The sequence below is a fragment of the Onychostoma macrolepis genome, chromosome 01, assembly GCF_012432095.1.
Source record: "Onychostoma macrolepis isolate SWU-2019 chromosome 01, ASM1243209v1, whole genome shotgun sequence".
NCBI lineage: Eukaryota > Metazoa > Chordata > Actinopteri > Cypriniformes > Cyprinidae > Onychostoma > Onychostoma macrolepis.
In genome coordinates, this window is record NC_081155.1 from 32,397,310 (window position 1) to 32,421,741 (window position 24,432).

The 24,432-nt window shown below is 38.6% G+C and overlaps 1 protein-coding gene across 3 annotated transcripts in view; it reads left to right on the plus strand.

Moving 5' to 3' along the window:
* Nucleotides 1–8,859: 8,859 nt before the first annotated feature.
* The window catches only part of rapgef2a (Rap guanine nucleotide exchange factor 2a), a 38,870-nt gene continuing 23,297 nt past the window's right edge, over nucleotides 8,860–24,432 (plus strand). For 2 of the 3 annotated variants that reach the window (XM_058772360.1, XM_058772374.1), the window contains exon 1: nucleotides 8,860–9,597. In XM_058772360.1, the coding sequence (XP_058628343.1) occupies nucleotides 9,529–9,597 (69 nt within the window). In that variant the 5' untranslated portion in view covers nucleotides 8,860–9,528. The remainder of the gene's footprint in view (nucleotides 9,598–24,432) is intronic. The other variant, XM_058772367.1, reaches the window with a different exon arrangement.

Here is a 24,432-nt window from a genome sequence, read left to right on the forward strand (position 1 = left end):
CAAGGTCTGCAGGGGTGGTGGGTAATGATGGGGACATCTATGACAATTTCGGCATGGTTTAGGCCCTGGACTTGAGTGGTGAGTGTTTTGCAGAAGCGGGGGGAAGATTGTGGCAGGACTAGTGAAGCTCTTCCTGTTTACATTTGATTGGCTGGTTGCTCATTGATTGTCCTATCATCAGGCAGTGAGCGAATATATATATATATATATATATATATATATATATATAAATTCGTGGGTGAAGTAGTATGGGGTCACGAGTCAGGCCCCCTTGCTTTCTGCATCATATTTAGTCGCCATCCAGGTATGTTGGATAACATTGGCTGTGTTGTTAGTTATACACTGAAGCTCTTATTGGTGTACTTTCTTATAGAATGGCATGTTGAAGGAAAACCCGTGGCTGGCAGTTGGCTGAGGTTGCCCTGCTGCAGGTAAGGGAATCGGTCGCGATGTGTCCTTTATTTAATAATGCGTTCGTGTTTTAGCTGTGTTTTTTTGTTGTATTCATTTATAGTCAGAGTTTTGAGCGAGACCATTTCAGCGCAACGGGTACAGGTGTTCACCTAACATTACGGACGCGTTCTGTCCCTCCGTTAAACCCATTGTCTCCCAGATAGACTGAACAAGCTCTCAGCTTCCCAACACATTGTTTGTCTGTCTGACTGATTGGATTTCAGAACTAACTAAAGTCTGTTGATGTTTGTGCTCTTTGGCTGAGTTTTGTTTTTGTGTTGTCGTAGTAGCAACAAATTGTTGTCTTTTTGTTTTGTATTAGTTATTTTGCTGGATTTAACTCTTTGTAGTTGTTTATTTGTGGGTGGGCAACTCTTCTTAGTGTAAGCCATCTGTGATAGTGACTGTGTCTTTTCAAGTGTATAAACTGATTTCTGCTTGTTACAGGAGCTGAGTGCCTAAGGTGGGGGCGGATTCCTGGTGTTGGTGTTTCTTTCACAAGTGGTCGTGTGTGTGTGTCATAGGTATAAGTGAAGGGTGTTTTGCTGTGTTGGCCGATTGTTCCCTACTGCCAAGCCTCAGTTCCTGTACCTTGATCCTTGCATGTCCTTGATGAACCAGGTCGCCCATCGTTGTATTTTATGAAATGTGGAATTGAGTCTGTTATATGTGAACTGTTTCCTTCAGCGATTGCTCTTCTACTTCCCTCTGTTTTTGAAACAAACCCTTTTTTTATTGTAGTAAAAACTATCTTTTGTATATCTACGTCTCCTGCCAATTTATCATGAGCTGACCTGTGTTGCCTAAAAGGAAATTTTATTTATTACAGGTCCCTGGGCTAGACCCAGGGTGGCATAGTCGTGCAAAATCTCTAATCCCTCAGCATTCCGCCACACAAGGATAGCCAAACCTATCCACACACACACATACACACCCACACATTTACCTTACATATCTAAATAGGGACATGCATGTATTTATTTTGGAATTGTGTATACTGTATTTTATAATTACTATGAACTAACCCTAACTTTACCCTAAAGAAAACATTTCACTTTTAGAATATTAAAAATAAAACTTTATCTATGATTTATTTATGAATTGTTTATCTGATTAAGGACATCTTGGATTAAGGACATCTTTGATCCAAGATGGCGCCGCTCATGGCAACCTCCGTGGCGTTGTCCGCTGTTGTTTTTATGTTTTTGTTAGTTTGTCCTGTCTTTAGTTATATCCCTGCAATCAGTTTCACCAGAGACGAATTGCTGGACATTCAGCAGTATACACCTCCCGATATTTCACCGATTTTCAATTATTCTGATGTTTTGCTGGACATTGTAGTCGGCGGAGCACCTGTGCTGTTCAGACGCTTCAGGACGCGCAGACAGGGGAAGCAATCCGGCGTGCTCGTGAAGCTCAGACAGCGTGGATTTCGGACAGCACTGCCTAGCATCCATCTGGCGAATCTCCGCTCTCTACCCAACAAAATGGACGAACTCCCTCTGCTCTACCGGACGAATAATGATTTTTCAAACTCTGCTGCTCTGTGTTTCACGGAAACCTGGCGGAACGACGCCATTCAAGACAGCGCGTTAAGTCTGCTGAGCATTCAGCTGTTTAGAGCGGACCGTGACGCAGAATCAACAGGGAAATCCTGCAGCGGCGGGACATGCTTTTACATCAACGAAACAGATGTAACAGTGTTAAAGAAGATGTGCTGTTCAGATCTAGAAGCGCTCTTCATTAACTGCAAGCCTTTCTACTCGCCGCGGGAGTTTTGCTCATTCATTCTCGTGAGTGTTTACATTCCACCGCAAACGCACGTGAGCTCAGCTTTACAGAAACTCGCTGATCTAATCACAGACACAGAACAACAACAGCTGGACTCTGTTTTAATCATTCTCGGGGGCTTTAAAGCAAATTTCTCCCGTGAACTGCCAAAATACAGACAGCACATTACGTCCCACCAGAGACAGTAATATATTGGATCACTGTTACGCAACAATAAAGGAGGCATATCACTCTGTCCCACGGGCAGCTTTAGGACTCTCTGATCACTGTTTGGGTCATCTTATACCGACCTACAAGCAGAAACTGAAATCAGCTAAACCTGTTTTAAGGACTGTTAAAAGATGGACTAATGAAGCAGAGCAGGATTTACAAGCCTGTTTCCACCTCACTGATTGGACTGTTTTTGAAGCTGCTGCCACCGACCTGGACGAGCTTACAGAGACTGTAACATCTTATATCAGTTTCTGTGAGGATATGTGAATTCCTACCAGGACTCATTTAACCTACAACAACGACAAACCATGGTTCACTGCAAAACTCAGACAGCTCCATCAGGCCAAAGAAGATGCTTACAGGAAGGGGGACAAAGTCTTGTATAAACAGGCCAAATACACACTGGAAAAGGAGATCAGAGTGGCAAAGAGGAATTATTCTGAAAAAATAAGGATTCAATTCTCTTCCAGTGACTCTGCATCAGTGTGGAAAGGCCTGAAAGAGATCACCAACTACAAGAAACCATCCCCCAGCACTGTGGAGAATCAACAACTGGCAGACGATCTGAATGAGTTCTACTGCAGGTTTGAAAAAACACCCCACACCCGCTCTGAACACCTCTCCACACAACCATTAACACCTCCAGCAACCCCCCTCTCCCCCACACCTGCAATTCAGATCAGCGAAGACGAGGTGCGCCAGGTCTTCCGGAAGCAGAAAAGGAAAAAAAGCACCAAGCCCAGATTGTGTTACACCAGTCTGTCTGAAATCCTGTGCTGACCAGCTGGCCCCCATCTTCACACAGATCTTCAAGAGATCACTGGAGCTGTGCGAAGTCCCTTCATGCTTCAAACACTTCACCATCATCCCCATCCCAAAGAAATCCAAAATTACAGGACTAAATGACTACAGTTCTGTGGCTCTAACGTCTGTGGTCATGAAGTCTTTTGAAAAACTGGTGCTGGCTTATCTGAATGACATTACTGGACCCTTACTGGATCCTCTTCAGTTTGCCTACAGAGCAAACAGGTCTATGGACGATGTAGTCAATATGGGACTGCATTATGTTCTGCAACATCTAGCCAGACCAGGGACTTATGTGAGGATCCTGTTTGTGGACTTCAGCTCAGCTTTTAACACTATCATTCCAAACCTCCTCCTGCCCAAACTAACTCTCCGTGCCCACCTCCGTCTGTCAGTGGATCACCAGCTTCCTGACAGACAGGCAGCAGCTAGTGAGGCTGGGAAAATACACATCCAACACCCATACAATCAGCACTGGCGCCCCCCAGGGTTGCGTCCTCTCTCCACTGCTCTTCTCCCTCTAAACCAATGACTGCACATCTAAAGTCCCCTCTGTCAAGCTCCTGAAGTTTGCAGACAACACCACACTTATCGGCCTCATTCAGGACGGTGACGAGTCTGCTTACAGACAGGAGGTTAAGGAGCTGGCTGTCTGGTGCAGTCTTAACAACCTGGAGCTCATCACGCTCAAAACAGTGGAGATGATCGTGGACTTCAGGAGAAACCCCCCTGCTCTCCCCCCACTCACCATCATGGACAGCACTGTCACGACAGTGGAGTCATTCAGGTTCCTGGGCACCACCATCTCCCAGGACCTGAAGTGGGACATTCACATAGACTCCATTGTTAAAAAGGCCCAGCAGAGGTTGTACTTCCTTGGCCAGCTGAGGAAATTCAACCTGCCACAGGAGCTGCTGAAACAGTTCCTTTGCACTTCAATAACTTCTGGTTCAGCTCAGCTACCAAATCTGACCTCAGAAGACTACAGAGGGTAGTCCAGACTGCTGAGCGAATCATTGGTACAACCCTCCCCACTCTCCAAGAACTGTACTCATCCAGAGTGAGCAAAAAGGCTGGCAAAATCACTCTGAACCCCTCACATCCAGCACACTCCCTCTTTGAACTGTTGCCGTCTGGTCGACGCTACAGAGCTCTGAGCACCAGAACGGGCAGGCACAGAAACAGTTTCTTCCCTCAGGCAATCCATCTCATGAACACCTGACAATAATTGTGGAACACACACTATTTATACACTTGTACACTTATTTATCTAACACGCATACTTAGTCTACATTTCAATTTGCACATAATCTACCTGCACATACAACTGTCTATTGTTATATACCTGTACACTCAAAAAAATAATTCATTAGATGAACTCAATTTAATTGAGAGCAGGATTTCCATCCAATAAATGTGTAGCCCCAACTCATAAAAAAACAAATTCATGTGATGGAATGTAATTGGGTTGGGCCAATTCAATTTGATCAAATATAGTTTAAATGAAATTGATATATTGATGAAGTTGAACTCAAACTAAAACATTTAAGTGGAAAATAAAATATTGGGCAGACATCATTCCACACTCAAACTTATATATAGATTTTATTTAACTTTAGGCATTAGCCAACTTGTTACTCATAGCATAATATGGTTTTGATACATCCATGTCATGCCAAAAGTAGATGTTTTTTATTATTAAAACAACTTTGATTCATGTTTGCAGATCCTCAACCCAAGCACATACTCTACACTTTTTTAGTCATTTTGCAGATGCTTTTATCCAAAGCGACTTACAATTGGGGATACATAAAGCGATTAATCTTGAAGAGGCAATCAGACAGAGGAAGTGTTCCAGCCAGAAGAGCATTGCAGTAGTCCAGCCTAGAAATGACAAGGGCCTGGACAAGAAGTTGTGCAGCATGCTCTGTCAGAAAGGGCCTGATCTTTCTGATGTTGTGTAGTGCAAACCTGCAAGATCGAGCAGTCTTTGCAATGTGCTCTTTGAAGGTCAGCTGGTCATCAAAGATTACACCAAGATTTCTGACCGAAGTTGATGGGGTAATTGTAGAAGTACCTAGCTGGATGGTGAAATCATGCTGTAGAGTCGGAGTGGCAGGGAAGACAAGTAGCTCAGTCTTTGCCAGGTTGAGCTGTAGGTGATGTTCTTTCATCCATGCCGAGATGTCCGCCAGGCAGCCTGAGATCTGTGCAGCTACCGTTGGATCATCTGGTTGAAAAGAGAAATAGAGCTGTGTATCATCAGCATAACACTGGTAGACAAGCCATGTGCCTGTATGATGGGACCCTGTGATGTAGTGTATGTGGAGAAGAAGAAGGGGTCCAAGAAACGATCCCTGAGGAACCCCAGTGACCAGCTGCTGTGCTTTGGATACCTCCCCTCCCCAGGCCACCCTGAAAGACCTACCAGTGAGATAGGATTCAAACCAGCAAAGTGGAATCCCAGTGATGACAGGGTGGACAGGAGGATCTGATGATTGACAGTGTCAAAAGCGGCAGATAGATCCAGCAGAATGAGGACTAACGATTTGGAATCGGCTTTTGCAATTCGCAGGGCTTTAGTGACTGAGAGTAGCACAGTCTCAATTGAATGGCCACTCCTGAAACCTGACTGTTTAGCGTCCAGTTTGTTGTTCTGTGAAAGAAACAATGATACCTGGTTGAAGACAACTCGTTTGAGTGTTTTCGCTATTTCGCTAGTTTTGTCTGTGAAAAAAGTGGCAAAGTCATCAGCTGTTATAGAAGTGGTGGAGGGGGACAGAGAAGAGAATTAAATGATCTGAAGAGATTAAGCGTGTCTGGAGCGCTGTTGATCTTGTTGTGGAAATGTGAGGATTTGGCAGTGTGGACTTCAGCATAGAAAGATGAGAGCAAAGACCGATACCTACTCAGGTCCGACGGATCATTTGATTTGCGCCATTTTCTCTCTGCCACTCTGAGATGTTCACGAAGAACATCGGATAACCAGGGGTTAGAAGGGGCAGCCCGTGCTGGCCTGGAGGAGAGAGGACAAATGTCGTCTAGACAAGAGGTTAAAGTAGAGCATAAAGTGTCAGTAGCTGTATTCACATCCAGAGATGAGAAATGAGCAGGTGAGGGAAGAGAGGAGGATACTACAGAGGAAAGATGGGAGGGAGAAAGGGAGCATATAGGTTTCGTCTAAAAGTAAAGTAAAGGGGTTGATGGCACACGGGTAGCAAAGTGTAATGTAAACGTAATGAAGAAGTGGTCAGAGATATGTAGTGGTTGTTATCTGCAGTACAATTGTGTGTGTAAATTAAATCAAGTTGGTTGCCTGATTTCTACGTGCTAGTAGTGGTAAGGCGTTTGAGATCAAATTAAGCTAGGAGTGAATGGAAGTCTGTAGCATAAGGCTTGTCTAGATGAATGTTGAAATCGCCAAAGACTAAGAGTGGAGTGCCATCCTCCATGAAAGAGGACAACAGCCCGTCCAGCTCCTCTAGGAAGGTGCCTAGAATTTGGCCAAGGGGGCGGACACTTTACCACAGTGGTAACCCCCAAAAACACTAACATACCAGAAAGTCTTTTAAATACAAACATAAAAGAGCATTAAACATTAACAAGTCTCCCAATGTTATCATCTTAATAAAAATGCCTAAAATAACATTTTATTTCAAGATTTACTCTCCTTATCCAGCCCTGGGCAAAGCATGATGGGAAGGGGAAATCCACTTCCTAGTTACACAAGTAAAATCATTTATGTTCTTTCAAAATAAAAATATTGAGTTGAACCAAAACGCAACTGTTTCAAGTCAGTTTAACACAATGCAATTGTTTAAATGGGAAACCTAACTGTCAGTCCTCTGTGGTGTGTCTTGTGTTTCCGGCCCTCATGTTTCTATATTTGGTCATGTTCCTGTCCTTGTTCAGTGTGATTATTAGTTTATTCAGTTCTGGTGTGTGTCATTCTCCATGTGTACTTAGTTCCTGCCCGTTCAGTTCCTTTTTGTCTGGTCTGCTCGTTACTCCCCGGTGTTCCTGTGTGTCTGACCTGCCTTGTCTTGCCCTGTTTGAGTTCATCCTCATCTACTCGTTCTTCCCTGCTGTGTGCACCGTGACACTAACATAATGGTGTTGAATGAAAATTATTTTTAAAATATTCTGAACAGTGTTGGAGAATCTTTTTTTTTTTTGGAGTGTATAGCCTACATACAATTGTCAATTTGTATATTTTTATTCCTTATTTACTTGTTCTATTTTTTTAATTCTTCTTTCATTTTTTCTTTTTTTTTAATCTTTTTTTTTTTTGTTCTGTCGCTGTCATTCTGTTGCACTGTGCAGCTTCTGGACAAACTGCACAAACACTGTAAATATGATCATGCACATGATCTTGACTAGACGTTTCTGTCTTTATCAGCTGAACTCCAATTTAAATTATATGTAAATTCTCTAAAATGTAAATTATTTACTTTGAATACGTACTGAGATTTTCATTAAATGAACTTTAATAAGTAGCCAAATAAATGTAGCCTACTGCTTCGTTACAGCAGATAAAACAAGAAACTAAATTGTAGTTCTATTTTATTTTATACATTTTTAAAATTATATAGTAGCCTATATTTAATTTATAAAATGTGTTTTTGTTTGTTTGTTTTGTTTGGTATTGGCATTTCTCGAGCTCACGAACCATTCGTAATAAACCTAGTGGGGAGACCCTCCACTAAACTAACGCGAGTGTTCACTAAATGTACAGTAATCTAGCGCAACCTGCTGGTCGTTTTAGGTTCAACACACTAAAAGAAAACAGTTTTCACTTCTATAAAACAATTTAAAAACTCTCTTATATTCTTAATAATACGTCATATCATTAGGCTTAAATGCCTTTTAACACGCGTTAGTAAAGATTTAATCATATTGCTTAGAATGTTGTTCACATCTTAAATTCCCTGCTGAAAAAAAAACCAAAACAATAGAATCCTGCCCAAAACACAATAGAAAATGTTTTAATGGAAACTATAATGGTGTCTACTGGTATGTGATGGATTCTATTGGTGGGATGTTAAATCCTATTGGAAAAATGCCCAAAACACACTACAAAAAGGAATTTTGTAATGGTTTTCCTGGAAAAAGCTAATGGTTTATAATGGTATTTTAATGGAAACCATTGGAATTTCTGTGATGGTTTCTATTGGGCTTTCTATTTTTTTTTTTTTTGCAGGGTTGTTTATCAATATGTAATATTAAATGAATAATGAGGCTAAGTGTTTAATTGATGTCTAAAAGTCTAAGAGGTAACAAAGTCCGTTGTTGATTACTGTGATCACATATTTCATTTGCCATGTAGGGCCTATAGCCAACATCTAATAGCAATCTTTGTTGTAAATAAGATATTTATAGGCTACCGGTTGTGAACCAAGAACAGTTGTTTTTAAATAAATTGATTTTTGAATAGAAAACATTTAAGCGTTTAAATATAATGTGCCTTTAGATCCAACGTCTTTTTTTCTGCATGTTTTCTGGTTATGTAACGCGCTTTGTTGTCCACTGGTCGCCGCTCCATTGTCACAACTCTACTTCAAAGTTTGGCTGAACTTGTTGTCCGCTGGGGGCGCTAGAGGCCGTTTAATTTCTTGCTTCAACTCTTGTGAATCACGGCGTTGTCACCGGTCCAGTTTCACCCCGCCCGTCCGTTAGTCCGGTGTCTGTCGCGTAGTCGCTATGGACGCACGTCAGTTTGTTAAACTACTCCAACTTGGATTAACGGACGTTTAGCGTCGGCTTTCGTCTTTCGTCTTCGACGCAACAGAAGAGACCCGCCGGACGCGGAGTGATGAACAGCGACCCCGAAACAACGGAGCGTACGCCTGTAACGTTATATACGTGAACCTCTATCCGCACACAAGACAATGCTCAGACATTTGTGGACGTGTTTTGTTGTTGTGTAGTTGTTTCAGTGATGTTACTCGGCGAAACGTGATTCTGTTGCCCTGTAGTCATTACGCTCTCTTCGGAAAGAGATTTTTGAATGCCACAAACTTTTAAGGGTGTAAATATTTGCCCCTGTAACGTTACGCCGCTGCGAGGATCTACTGTTACCCGTGCTTTGAATACAACTCCAGCCCGGGGCTCAGAAACTGGCCCACGACGAGACATTTGTCTTTTAGGGAACGTATGGGGTTTTACAAATGACGGCTCTGCTTAAACGAAGGAGTCGGAAGCCTTAGAGGAAATGTTCGGACTTTAATAAAGGAGATCTTTTGTTACATGTGATTGCACGCGGACAGAATGGCGTCATATGTGGACAATAGTTTTCGGCACGCGATCATGAAGAATCCTGCCGACAGGACGCAACAGGTAAGAGACCTCTGTTGCCTAGATAGGGAACACACTAGATTTTGAGACACATCTTGTGTGTTTTTGATTGTTTACGTACTCGCTGCTACACAATAGATAACGTCAATTGTTTTGAGAAACTGTAGACTGTCTAAAATGAAAAGTTTATACAACTAGAAAACGGTTTATACAACTCAAGCTGACCTAAAACGTCTCAAGAAAATTGTTTATACAATTCAAGCTGGCTTGCCGTCTTAATACATCAGTTTTGTACAACGTTTCATAAAACCCACAACATTCAAAACGTCTCAAGAAAACCGTTTAACTTTAAAAAGTTTCAAGGAAACCGTTTATACAACTCAAGCTGGCTTAATTGTTTCGTTTAAACGTTTTAAACATTAAACATAAATCATTTTGCGATGTATAAATAAAGTAGACGTTTTCGTATACAGTTTATTTAAATGTCCGAATAAAACGGTGTCGCCAGTTCATAGCGGCAACAGACATTAAATACATTGTTTCATTTAGACCAGCTTGTTTGAAGGCGCCACAAGCTCCAGTTCTATTCATTTTTGGGAAATTGTGGTGTCCTTTCCTTTAGTATGTAGCCAAACATAGTCGGGCAAGTTACTATTTTCCATCTACGCTCAGTTTTGTCGTAATCGGAGCCCACAGGGTTTCTTAAAAGAGCTGCTTAAGATAGTAGTCACACTCGTCAGAGTTGGTAGGACCTTGTTTCTGTGGTATTTTAGACGCGTATTACTCATCTGTCGGAAAGGGAGTATTTCCTCACAAAGCCCTGCAGTCCAGACTAGATCATCCTCATTTAAACCATCTGAAATAAACAAATGGCACAGCACCATTTAGCCCCAGACCACAAGCTCATTAGAGTTTCAGCTATGTAAACTACCAGCATTGTATGAATGTCTGCTGTCTGTGGTCACTTAAAACTACGTTTGAATTCTGTTTGTGGGATTTTTGGGTTGTGAGTCTCTAGCCCCGGAATTTAACGAATTAAAAGAATCTGAGGAATGTAGTTTATAGTGTAGGCCCTTCAGATCTGGCCCTCTTTGTGCTGCCATGAAGAATTAAAGCACTTCTTTAAAGGATGTCATATTTTGCTTGTATTTAGTGTGATATGTTCAGGTACGCTGAATACTCTGTAGCCTAGATAATGATTATGGATCAGGCCCTGGGACCTCTGACTCTCTGGGGCTTCATGCTGAGAGAAACCCAAAAGCTACTGTTTGAATGTGTGCTGGTGACTGTTGGCCCAGTGTGAAATAAATGAAGAGATAAGCACTAACACCTTCTGAACACATTATTGCAGCTTTGATGTTGCGTACTGACTTTTGCATAATGAAGTAATTGCATTGTGTCTCTGACTGCAACCTGTTTGTTAAAAATCTACAGTTGTGTGTTTTAACAAACAACTTGCTTCCAGTGTCCAGTTGTTGTTGTTGTTTTTGTTGTTTTTTCAGTAAAATGTGTTTTGTAACTTACTTTGGATAAGTATCAGGTCAATGATAAATTAGTAATATTAGGCTAATCCACTAGATAGGAGATTTTCAGTTGGTTATTAATGTGGGTCCTTGTGGTAATCAGATTAACATGTTAAAGTAGTGTTTTCATCAAGGACCAGGCTGGGTTAAGGCCCTGGTATACTCGCTCACCGCAAAGTTCTTTTGCATTCTTCATTTAGGGGTGAAAAGAAGTTCTAAATATCTTTGCAGTGGTATAGCAAACATCCCAATTTGTTTAGCTGGGTATCGATGCAGATGTCCCAATTCAATTCTCGATTTTTTTGATTGCATTCAGTGAATATAGTTTTAATACAAAAGCTATTGATATTCCTAAAAAAATGAACCTTAAACATCAGTTTGCAAATGGTGAATTAATAAAAAGAAATTAAGAACCACAGACCTGTATTTTAAACCTATTCTTTTTTTGTATAGGGTCCTTTCTTAAACAATAATAGGGCCCTATAAAATGTTCTTCTTAATTTTTCTGGTAATCAGATGAAGGCATAAAACATTAATTTAACTTATCCTAATCAAATTAAAATTAAACCCTTTTATTTTTGGCAAACAAAGTGCTGCACAACAGAGGTTTACTGTTAAAATTAAAAGGAAAACAAATGGGATTATTCCTTTTAAAAATAAAGATTTATTAGTAGTAGAAGCATCGAGTCTTAAGACTGCTAAATAGTAATATTCTGATACAGTTTCTAAACTAAACTGTTATTTTTAATGGGTTGCCGTGAGGAACTTGCAGCTGCTGTGTATCATGTGATATGACAGTAGTTTTCTCAAATTAAACTGTAAAATGCTAATGAAATGACTCTCAGAGCAGCAGTGTTAATATCATCATATAGTGAGATGGCAGAAGATGAAAACACCGCGAGCGTTGTCCGCAGTTTAGTATGTGTGTAGTAAACGAAACAGTGCGTTGCGCCATCCGCCTTATGCGTGATATCAAATTCTTCCACAGATTTATAGTATTACTATAGCATTTCACTTGAGCATTATGAACACGTATGGCTTTGTTCTTGGTTCTCATCAGGTTCTCATCAACAGTATCTCCGCCATGATAAGCACTGACTGAATGACAGGCTTTCTGTTGTAATTCTGCGAGTTCTGCAATTCGGCAATCCAGTCAAGTCATGCCACAATTATTTATATAGCATTTTTACTGCTTGCTCTAAAGCAGGACTCCTCAAATCTGGACCTCGAGATCCACTTTCCTGCAGAGTTTAGCTCTAACCCTAATCAAACACACCTGAACATGCTACTCAATGTCTTCAGGATCATTAGAAAATCAGACAGGTGAGTTTGATCAGGGTTGGAGCTAAACTCTGCAGTGGATTGGACCTCCAGGGTAAGATTTGAGGAACCCTGCTCTAAAGCACGCAGCTTTATACTTAAAAAAAAAAAAACTGCATCGATGACTCTTTCAATTAGGATTACAGATCATGTGTTCTTGCTTTCACTAATGGATGTCTGATCTCGGACTGAACAGAAGAAATCAGCTGGAGAAGACGTCAAAAGCCAGAGCAAACTTCTCTGAAAGGTTTTATTTTTTGTTTTGTTTTTGCCAAGATGTTTTGAACTCTCGAAACTCCAAACAAACTTTGTTTTGGCCTGGTTTTGTTCGAAATGACATCACACCAGTTCGTTCTTCAATTTCACTTGTGCCTTTAGTGTATGTCTATAACTTTTTATTTTGTTGTTGTCTCGTTTTTTGAAGTAGTATTTCCATAATTACAAATTGCAGTAATTTAGAAATCTACTACTTATCCCAAAACAGTGTGAATGAATGTCAAGTACAAAGAGTGCTGTTGTTGTAGCATTCTCATTGGATTTTTTATTTTCATCAATTTATTGTGGTGGTCAAACATAGACTGTGCATGTGAGTTATGATTGTGGCAAATACACTCATTTGTGGTTCTAGTAGAACTATATTGGAAATCAGCCCTCCCTGTATGATTTATTTAAAAAAAAAAAATTTAAACATGTAGATGAAAAGATTGTCAATGAATATTATATCAAAATATACACACACATTATTTTGATTTATGTGGTAAATTTAAATCCATTAACATGATCCCAAAACAGTTTTGAACCAGATGTAGGTTTTTTTTTTTTTTGTCTTTGTAATTTTTACAAACAATACTCCCTCTCTCACTGACACTTTGCATACAGTAAAAGTTGTGATGAAATGGAAGTAGCAACATCTCTTCTGTTTTTTGCCAAAAAAGGTAACTTGTAGTCAATTTTGGAAGGGTGGGGTTTAAACAGACTAAATGATTGGAGTAGTCTCGTATTCGTCACCAGAATGAAGTATGTTTTCACTGCTATTGTTTTAAATGAATAGGTCAGAAAAATGAGAAACACACGTGGATGAATCATTCACAATAATATCTGTAACATGCATTTACAAAATAGATAGGATAAATTGTCATTTAATGCTGACTTTAAAAGAGGAAATATAGTTTTCATGAAGATTTTTGTCATGTAGTATATTATGGGGTAGCACAGCAGTGGTGGGAAAAAGGACAGGAATGCGATAATTTGGTAAGCTGCCAATAGTATTTGATGTAGTTATCCATAAGTAATTTTCCTGTTTCTTTTTTATTGTTTACTATAAGCATTTGCACAGATGCCATCATTTAGACAATGGTACTGCACTGAAATTTATGGAAAAGCGCCACTAAATAATAGCGGTAATAAGTGGGGGGCGTGGTGGGGCTTTGGCGATCGGCGCTACCAATGACCAGTCAATCTACTCCACAGCCAATCACGGGCCCCCTCCTTGCTCGGGCCCCGGGGCTTCAGCCCCGCCTAGCCCAATGGTTAATGCTGCCCTGATTGTGAGTGTATTTGCAATAGGATATAATTAGAATGAATGTACAAATGTTTGCCATAAGTAGCCTATTCTAGTTTTAACATAGAAATAATATTTTGATGTAACAAATAGGCTATAAATTATGATTTGCTATGTCGTGCACAAAGTAACACCCCAAGCAAGATCCCTTTTATTCCTGTTTCTATAAAAGTATCAAGATGTACAGCTCCGGGTATCCACATACAGGGACGATGATTTTGTCCTCCATTGTTGTTTCGGATTTCTGCCTCCCTCGCTACATCGTAATCATGTCACTACTAGAGCAAGTTCCTGATTGGTTAACACGGCGCGAATTTTCGCCAAAGTTAAGATTTTTCAACTCGCACGAATCACGCTGCAAGATGTCTATTCGCGTGTTTGCATTGACTTAACATGTAAATCTCTCGCGCTTAACGCTTCATTCGCGTCTGGTGTGAACGCACCTTAACACCGCTATCTGCATTAACGTGTCCATGGCAACAGTAGATTTTTTTTTTAACAGCAAAACCTGGGTCGCTGTTGTGAAATACTTAGCGGTTTCCCTTAACTAAGGGAATGGTTTAAGGGATTGTATGCAACACCCTCAAGTCATTCCCTTAGATAAGGGGAAATCACTCCTTAAGTGTCATACGTAAGGGAAAAACTTCAGGTGCTTTATGCAACCGGGCCCAGGGCCTCAGGTGTTTGTGAAACGGTGGCACAGGTCAAAGAATTAGTCACACTGTTGCAGTCATATGCAGAAATATATTTCCAGGTCTCTGCAGTATATTTGTGCTGATTCAAATAAATCTTGATTACTCTGATGCTGTATTTGCTTTAATCAGAGTTTGAGTAAGAAACATTTTAACACTTTCTTACTTGCAAGATAAAACCGGTCTGAGACTTTAGAAAACACTTTGAAATCACTGTGCTTGTGACAATGTTTCTTACTTTTTCTAAGTAAAATAATTGTGACTGTAACAAGAATATCATCCTGCCCTAATTCACACTACAATCAATTGTTTTGCCTATATATCTTTTCAATCTTGTTTTTCTCTCTTCCTGCTTTCTCTCTTTTTCACACACTCATTCAGTCTCATACATGGTTAAGATACCAGATGCCCACAATGAGAGCGGAAAGCCACGCTGAAACTTGCTTATGATTGTGTCTGTGCACAACATTCTCACAACTGTGGTGTGTGTGTTTGCATGTAAGGGAGTGTATTTGTGTGCCGTTTGCTATTATCCATTTGTAAACATTTCAGGATATTGAAGCTTTGCCCTTGCGAGAGTCTCCATTCTCTCCTTACATAACCAATTGTCTGTGTTCCCCTGCCAGTTATTATGTTTTATAAGCCTGTTATGTCCATGTGCACACACATATTAGGGTAAGTGTGTGTACAACAGGGGCTTTGGAGTTTTAAGGTGTTACTTCCTCATGTAATGACCCTCGCCTTGGTGTGCTTGCTGCTGAGAGCAACAGGAAAAGAGCAGAAGAATGAGATGTACTGAGATAGGAGCGAAGTAGAAGAAAAGGAGGAAGAGGGAACAAGAGAGACAAACAGAAAAGCGAAAACAACTTGAGATTGAAATCTAGACACCAAACTTTAGTCTTTATTTCTGTTTTAGTGTTAAATATAAGGCTGAAGGTGTTGTAAATCTTAAATCAGACTGGAAATACAGATTTGTATTTACTAATATGATTATTGTTCATGTATACATTCACAAAAACACTTTAAGAGCAGGGGCTCAAATATATACGAACCACAAGCTGAATAAGACCTGCGAAGGAATAAAATCTGACTAGAGTGCTTTTCATTTAAGGAAAATTAATAAATTATCACTTAAAAACTTTCACATTCATTTTTAATATTTAGTATAATATATTCATATTTTAGCTGCAGATAAAAGCTGAAGTTATCCGGCCCAGCTCTTTCTTTGTTTTTCTTTTCTTTCTTTCTTACGTCAGTTTATTGCTTGATTTTAATATTTGTTAATTTGCTAATCTAAAGTCTCTTGCCTTTAATTGTGCATATTGAGTCTATATAAGCTCCAAAAGAGCATGTGTATACACTGTTGAACAAATAAAACTCATCCGAAAATGATTTTGCTACCCCTGCTTCTGAGGCTTACGTGAAAATTACCCGTGTTCCATAATTATGACACTACATTACATTTCTTCCATTTACCAAAAACTTATGCCATGCAGAAAAAAAAATCTTGACATTTATGCCACCCACACACATCTCATAATTTTTTCCCTCCAAGCCATAAAAGTGCCATGTTTCATCTGCATGATGACTTAATGTGAGACATCTGTTTGTCAGGGTTTACTAAATCTTTTGAGCTTGCTGATGTTTTGGAAACATACATGAAATCTCAAAAAGAACCATCTGCTCAGATCACTTTTGATCCATTATGGGCATTTCAGGCTGTGTAAGGACCGCAAGAAGGTTTAGAAAATTTTGAGCTCTCCAATGATCCCGTGTATACTCTGATTGCTATTTACTGAATTTTGTTTCACTGCAGTTAGAAAAAGCTGACATCAATAACAGATTTGTATCACATGTAAAAAATAATTTTGCATTGTTAAGGTCTGATGTTGTTATCTGTAGGAGGAAAAAACGATGTTTATACAGTCTAATTTTACTTAGGCATTGTGTAAAAAATGGACTTTGGAATTGATTCACATTCTTCCGAAACACATTAGCCCTGCAGTTTCATAACAATGGTTTCATTTCCTCTCTCCTGCCTGTTTTTGTGTAGTAGCGAATCAGCCATAGTGAATGAGACCTCCTGGAAGGGTTTTTAGAGAAATGCAGAATCACATGTTGAGTTTTAAATATTGCAGAATCACATGTTGTTTGAGTTTTTAAACAACAAAAACACTTCTTCACTGTTATCTTTTGTAATACCACAAGACTCAAAAACCAGTTGATCTTGATAACACACCAAATACCTATGATATAAATGGTTGGTGCTAGTTATTGGTAATATAATTAATTCCTACTTACTGTTACTAGTGTCTAGTTAGTTTAAAGGGGTCATCGGATGCCCATTTTCCACAAGTTGAAATGATTCTTTAGGGTCTTAATGAAAAGTCTATAACATACTGTGGTTAAAATTTCTCAATGGTAGTGTAAAACAACACCCTTTTTACCTGTCAAAAACAGCTCTGTTCACAGCAAGCCGTTTCAGTGCATGTTCCTTTAAATGCTAATGAGCTCTGCTTCACCCTGCCCCTCTCTTCCATGGTGTGACGCACAGTTCTCTGAGAGACTGTAAACTTTAGTCGCATTAATTGTGAAACTTGCTAACTAGCACATTATTACGAAAGGCGATTTGCAAAATTCATTAAAAAAAAAACTTATACTCACTTCTTTTGGAGGTGAGGCTGGATCACGAATGATTCACGCTAACATAGACGCATTTAGGTAGATCGGGGGCGCATTCCCTTCAAAAACAGAAGTTGGGAGTAAATGACTGCTGTGTTCATTATTACGTCCAACAACAAAACGCCTCAATCGCTTAGGAGTCATTCTTGTCTACACCTGCTCCAGCATCGAAACAATGGCGGACTGTTTACAGCTCACTCAGGGCAGGTCTAAGGTAAAATGCTAGTGTCAATCAACAATCATGGCAGGGGCCTTGGCCTGTGTGATGTCACACAGCTAAGAATCTGAGATCGCCTTGATTTTAGAAAGGGATTTAGATTTATCGAGATTTAAAAAAAAAAACACTGGGTGGATTTTTATCATTATAGGGTGGTTGTTTACACACACTGCCAATGCACATTTCAGTTCAAACAACATGTAAAAGTGAATTTTTGCATCCGATGACCCCTTTAACTAGTAAATTTTGCATGCAGAATAGGGCTGGTTGGTATGGTGTATATATCATGACAGTATAAAGTGTCAGATAATCGATAATTATATACACTGTGAAAGAAATGCATGAATGAGAAAATAAGAGTGGGATGTGTTTGATGTTAGAGATAGTAAGCACAATAAGCTGTGGTAAAAGAACGGAATGCGGTGCTTGCAGTGACACACATACACAAAGTGTATGTCTGTAACGCCTGTAAAGTGTAATGCCTCTCTCAGAAAGCTGGTGGTCGAGTATTTAGTACATGCATGATTTTACATGACTAATCACTTTTTATATTTAATAAGAATCTCTTAATATTTGATTCATACCGTGAAGATTATGGAGTGTTTATTTACTGGTTTCTTACATGTAAATAAACCACCTGTAGCTGAAAAAAATTATTTTAATTTGTATTTTTGTTCTGTTGTATTTTTCCTATTGTTTGTAATTTGCTTATTTGTTCTTATTTTTAATAACAAAAATAGAATAAAATGAGAGGAAAATGGCTATATTGAGAGAAATACCGTTATCGCGAAATACGTTTTTGGTGTTAGATGCAAGTAGAGCAGTATGTTCTGTACTGGTTTAGATGAATGTCTACTTTTGAAGTACACCTCTCTGAAACCTAATAGAAAAAACATAGCTGGATGGGTTGGAAATGTTTTTATTTGAGTCTTGGGCTAAATTCTCAGCTGTGATCCATTTGTTCTTTTCCCAGAACTTTGGTGACATCATTAAGGTCAACGGTGAACTGAGTTGGAGTATTTTTAGTAAAGGATGTTTCCGTTTTTACCCCATTTAGGCCCACTGTGCATGTGAGGGGGAGTGGGAGTGATTTCTCTGATCCTGACATGAGTTTTTCTGTTCCCCTCTCGCTTCATTAAAGTGATGTGTCAGTGCTGATAAGTGCATTGGCACACACTGCTGTATTAATAATAATGTCTTATCAGCTTTTCCTCTCCTCCTTCCATGTTCTTCTCAATCTTGTGAATTAATCAGAAGTGAAGTAACTCCTCGCTTGTCAAAATGTGGATATGGACACGTTAATACACATTTGAGCAGAATCATGACCGCAAAATCTACTGTAGCCTTTTTATAAATGCATGTTTAGTCAAATTAAAAACTGGGCTAATAGCAGGAATATGAAGGCGGGTGTTTTCATTTCATTTCTTTAGTTCTGGTATGACAGGCCCTCACTGTAAGTGTGTGGGATCTTTTTTGATTTTCCAAAGGAATGGTGACTCAAAACAATGCTTTGTTCTCATAAGGAAAAATAATGAAAAGACTCCCTTGACTTTACTAAACAGATGGTCTTGCAGTGGACATGATACAGTGTTTCTGCTTTCTCTTGTGGTCTAGTATTGGAACATTTTTGCAAAGCCTGCCTGTTTCTATAATTGTTTTTGGTGTGAGTGAATCTCCTTTCTGATAACCTTAAGGAGTCTGATATCTTAAAGGAGTTTGTGGATGTTATGGAAAGACATGAACCAGAGTAGTATTGCCTCATAGTTATTATTGCCTGCTAGTGGATGTTTACTTGGAATCAAAAGTGTTCCAGGGTCATTAAGTGTATTTTCTGTTGCACTCAGAAATTGCTGGTTGAGATGCTCAACAAATCGAAATGTTTGCTCTTATCAACCTACAACCGATTTATAATTATCTTTGCAAGTTAAGCTGCGATAGTAGAGAATATTTAACATAAATATGTACATATTTAGATTTAAAAGCAAAGAATATCTGGTCTGTTGTGTTTTGAATTTGAATGAACAAGAATTCCCGATACACAGCATAAGCAATAGTTACACGTTGTTGGTGCGCTTTTAATGGACTAACTGGAATGTGAGTAATTCGGGGTCAGAGGTCAGAATCTGAATTTATGTGTAGTCCTCCTAGGCAGTTGTTGTATTCAACATTTATGTGTACCGGATGCATATGGATATTTGGTGCTTTAACAATGGCTTATTCACCATCTGAACTGTAGCTCAGACAATGTTTTACTCAATTTAGCAGCACTCATTTCTCATTTGTGGCATTGCTCTTAAATCCTTCCTCGTCTTGTTCACCCAGCTGGCTATAATGGTTTTTCCCACCTGCTAACCCTGCCACTGAGACACCGGGGTGGGGGGAATTTCACGCTTTACACAGAATGCGTTGTGAAACTAAGAAACCACACAAACACAGATGCTGGGCAACCGTTAGCTTTTTAGTTTTATTTGTACAATTTTAGTTTACATTTTCACAGACACTTTCTTATAGGAAAACAACTTGAAAATAGTTGTTGGGTCAGTTCCCTTAATAGAAAAACTAGAAAAAAATGTTTTAACAAGTCATATATTCACAAGGACGTTTTTTCCCTCATGTTGTCATCAAAGGTCTCTCAGGGCTAAAAAGCCATTTGTTCTGTACTATAAAAAAAGACATCAATTATATAATAGGTGACCACCGCTGTGTTTGCCAGTGGTACAAAAGAGGACCTTATCAGTCTTTCACAATTAGAAAAGAACGTTTCATGTGAAGCCGATAATATGCTGATCTTTGCTGTTGATACTTATATAGATGTTGCATATAATTGTCCCTTTATGAAAAGTGCTGTGGCTGTAATGTTACAATAATTTCAGACAGTAACTGTGGTATTTTGTAAATATCATGGGGTTTATAGTACTCAAGTATTTCAAAGAACCATTGTGTAGGCTACATGTCCTATAAAAATGAGGTAATTCCATGGTACTTTTTTGTTCTTTTCCATGGTATATGGTGGTAATGTTTTGGTTTTAGGTAATAATGTATGCTCATAGTGCATTAATAATAGTCTTTGCATCTGATTTACACTAATGTAATAATATTCCTTGCTAATTTGTGATTAGTGACTTGCAGTTTGTTGTATAACTGTTCACATGGCTTTACTAAAATGTACCTTTGCAAAAATCCATGAGAGAACTGAAAGAGTGGGTGTAAAGTTTCTTTCTCTGCAGCATGTGTTGGATTGTATGATTTTGAGGTCGCTGTGTGAATAACCGCATTTTATTTGTGCAGGAAAGAAAGAAGGAGGGAGGGTAAAGAAGAACTTGTACACTAATTATTGTAGAGGATCATTGGCACATTTCAGCAGTCGATACTGAGAACTGGTATCGGCTGAAACGGCGTACTGATACTGATGTCATCAACTACAAAAATGACAGAATAGGAATCTATGAGGAAACGTGTTGTTTTTGTGTAGTACCAGTAATTTGGCTAGTAGTTTTCAGATGGAGGAGGAGTGGTGCAAAACTTTTAGATGGAAAAAATTCAACAGATTTAAGAGCTCTAAAGAGAAAGGAAGCTCAGGGGATTCATTAAGAATTGAAAGTAAATGTCCTTTTGTGGCCTTGAATTTTGATGAAAATCAATCTGATTTTGAACATGTTTACGAGAAGGAAGTTGTGCTGAAAAGCCTGTCACATGGGTCAAACAGAAGGCCGAAGGTAGTTCAGTTTCCCTGAAGAATCGTTGTGTTTGAGTGTGAGTTTTACTAACTAACTTGTATTGATATTTATTTATTTATTGAGGCCTGGAAGTGTCACAGATGTTAATAAAATATTAAAAGTCGTGTAAAAAATTGATGTTTTTGTAGCTGTTAATATTTAATCAGCTTAATGTTGTTTCGTAGAGTGAGGAAAAATTAGTAATGTGCTATTTGTAAGCTAAATTTGTTTTTATTTTTATTCAATAAATGGTTAAACTGGTTTTTAGATAAATTATGGTGTGCATCTGAATTGAATTAGTTTGAATTTGAATGATTCAGTTATTCCAAACAATTGGAAAGAAATAGTGCAAATTTAATTGTCTAAATGTGTGAGAACCCTGTTTATAATGGGCGATTTTTTTTTTTTTTTTTTTTTTTTCTCAGATTTAGTCAGTGATTTTCTGGTAAATCCATGTATTGCTAGTTTAAGGATTTGAAACTTCTTATGCCAGGCTGTGAGAAAATGGAAATGAACAGTAACTTGTTGCTATTTCACAGAAAAGGAACTGTAACTTAGTTACACCTGACATAATTCATTTTTTAATTCTTTCAAAAACATTGTACTTTTATAAGTGAAAATGAAAGTGAATGTCCTATTTTTAAACAGGACATGCCAACAAGTGTGCAAGTAAGTGTTTTCCAGATTTGATTCATTTAATTGAGTGATCCTGTGGCCAGGTCTTCTACAACTAACTGAAATGTGACCTTGGTCTCTTGACTCGGAGGACTCAGTCCATTGCCATAATCAGAAGTCTATGTGCGTGTCTGTCTCTCAAAGAGGAAATGCCATAGTCCAAGAATAAACATCCCTGCCCTTCTACTCAAATCAACCAATTGCAGACCACAGCACACCACCCCTGACTGGAACCCATTGGGCAGTTTGAATTTAGTTCATTTGACTGTAGTGAGTGCAAATGAGGGAACGATGGATGGAGGGGTTGAAGGGGAGTCAAAGAACATGAGAAAGGTTGTTGGAATGTCAGGGAGGAGAGAAGGAAAGAGTGACGCCTCTGATGTCCCATTTGAGTGAGTTTACTGTGAAGAGCTGATGGTACAGATTATGTGTGAATGTTGTGGCCTTTAAAGGTCTCCACACTTCACTTCACACAAACTCTGAGACCATATTGAAAATCTGGGATTCAAACTCAGTTTTAAACCTAGAATTGATCCGCTTCAGAATTGACAAATTAAAAATAATGAAACATTGTCATGTAAAATTAAGAAATATCTGAATTTTATGTACATTTTCACACTTGTATATATTTCTAAAAATGTATTTTATATTATATTTGGACCTCATTGTATGTAGTTTTTTTTTCTTCTTCTTTTCTGACAGTATGAATCAAGCAGTCATCATAGCCTAAGCATAGAGCCAATATGACCTCATCGCATCCGTGAAATGTTGAAATCTCATACCAAGTTGCAAGAAATGCCTTGTTGGTAACACTAAACTTGTCAACAGGACTGCATGACCATCCCTTTAAGAATTTAAGCAAGCCAAGATGTTGATAAACCAAGCTAAAAATGAAGGGTTGTGCCAAAAATACATATTGTCAAAAACATTGATATTTTTGACACTACATATTGATACTGAAATATTTGATTTAAAAATTTCACGATATTTGATATCGTGTTTCTGCATTATCGATATTCTGGTACCAGCTGCGCTTTTTCTCCAACAGCGAGTTCACTCACTCAGAGACACTTGTCTCGTTCGATCCAGTTGAAGCGTTCTGTTATGGTGTTACGGCCCACTACAGTCTAATCTGTCCCGTCGCAGTTTCACTTTGTTCATTATCCGTGTTATCAGCGGCCCAGTTCACAGTTGATGCTGCAAGACCCAGTGTGCGTGTTTAATTCTTGTCAGTTTAAACATTCAAGCGCAACAACATGCGATAGAGAGCTCTGTACTCGCGCACTGTTTACTGTGCGCCCATGCAGAGACCAGTGTCTGTCAACGCGCAAATGCTGAATTGAGTTTTATTTTGTGTGTTCTTGCACTTGAATGGATAAATATGTCAAAATACATGTCAAAAACAGTCAGTTATGTCTTAAGGAAACCTAAACAGCTGAGGAAGAAATCACGTGTATCCATTCAGTCTTGAGGTAACAGAGCTGTTGTTAATGTAATTCAAACAACAAAAGACAGAAAATCACTGTTAGACCTGCCTGAACAACTTAAAGCACTGTTTTCATTTGTATGTTCTATTCTGTTTGTGGCATTGGTTGTAATTAGTTTATTTGTTCCTTTTTTATTTGACTTCACTTAATAATTAACCTGTTTGAACTTTATAACTTTTTTTGTGTAATATATAAATTGGCATTGAGCCATGTCTAAGTGTGTAACTGGCAAATGAAAAAAATTAAGACATATATTGCAATTTTACCACAGTAAACTAAAATAATATAATTATAAAATATGATTTATCATTTTAAAGTGCAGTTGTATTACAACACAATATAATTCTTTCTTGGGTATAATAATAATATAAAGTTACTGTTATCATTCAAATTGTTTAGCTTTCTAAAATGTGGAATTGTATCGAAGTTAGAAAATCTAGTATTGTGACAACACTAGTTTGTAGTTACTTTTATGAAAATTATTTTGGGTCTTTGAAGGTGCTTGTACTTGGCTTGAGGTTTTTCTGTCTCACTGTTTTCTCGTATCGCAGAAGTGTGAACAAAGGGTTTCTATATTAGCATTAATGTGGTTGCATCTGCATAGCTCATTCCTCCTCCTTGTATTCGATATGCTCTTGCATAATAGGTTCATAATAGCTAACCTCGTTGAAAAGAATGATTGTTCAGCTGCATTAACAGAACAGTCTTTGACCATGAAACGATTTCTCCCACCAGATTTTCCTAATCTGTAATTTGCTTACCAAATCATCCATAGACAAGTTTCTATTAGACCAGCGACATGTATAACAAAGACACAATTCTTGACCAGTGTGTTGCAAGCACATAGTCCTGTTGTATACCTAACATTGCATTACTGTGGTAATAACAAACATTAACAACAACCCTTAAATGTATTTGCCATTAAAACAAAAGTGGTGCTTTTCAGGTAGCTAGCTTTTAAATATTTTTTAGATTTCTCAGCAATGTTTTGGGCCAACATAATG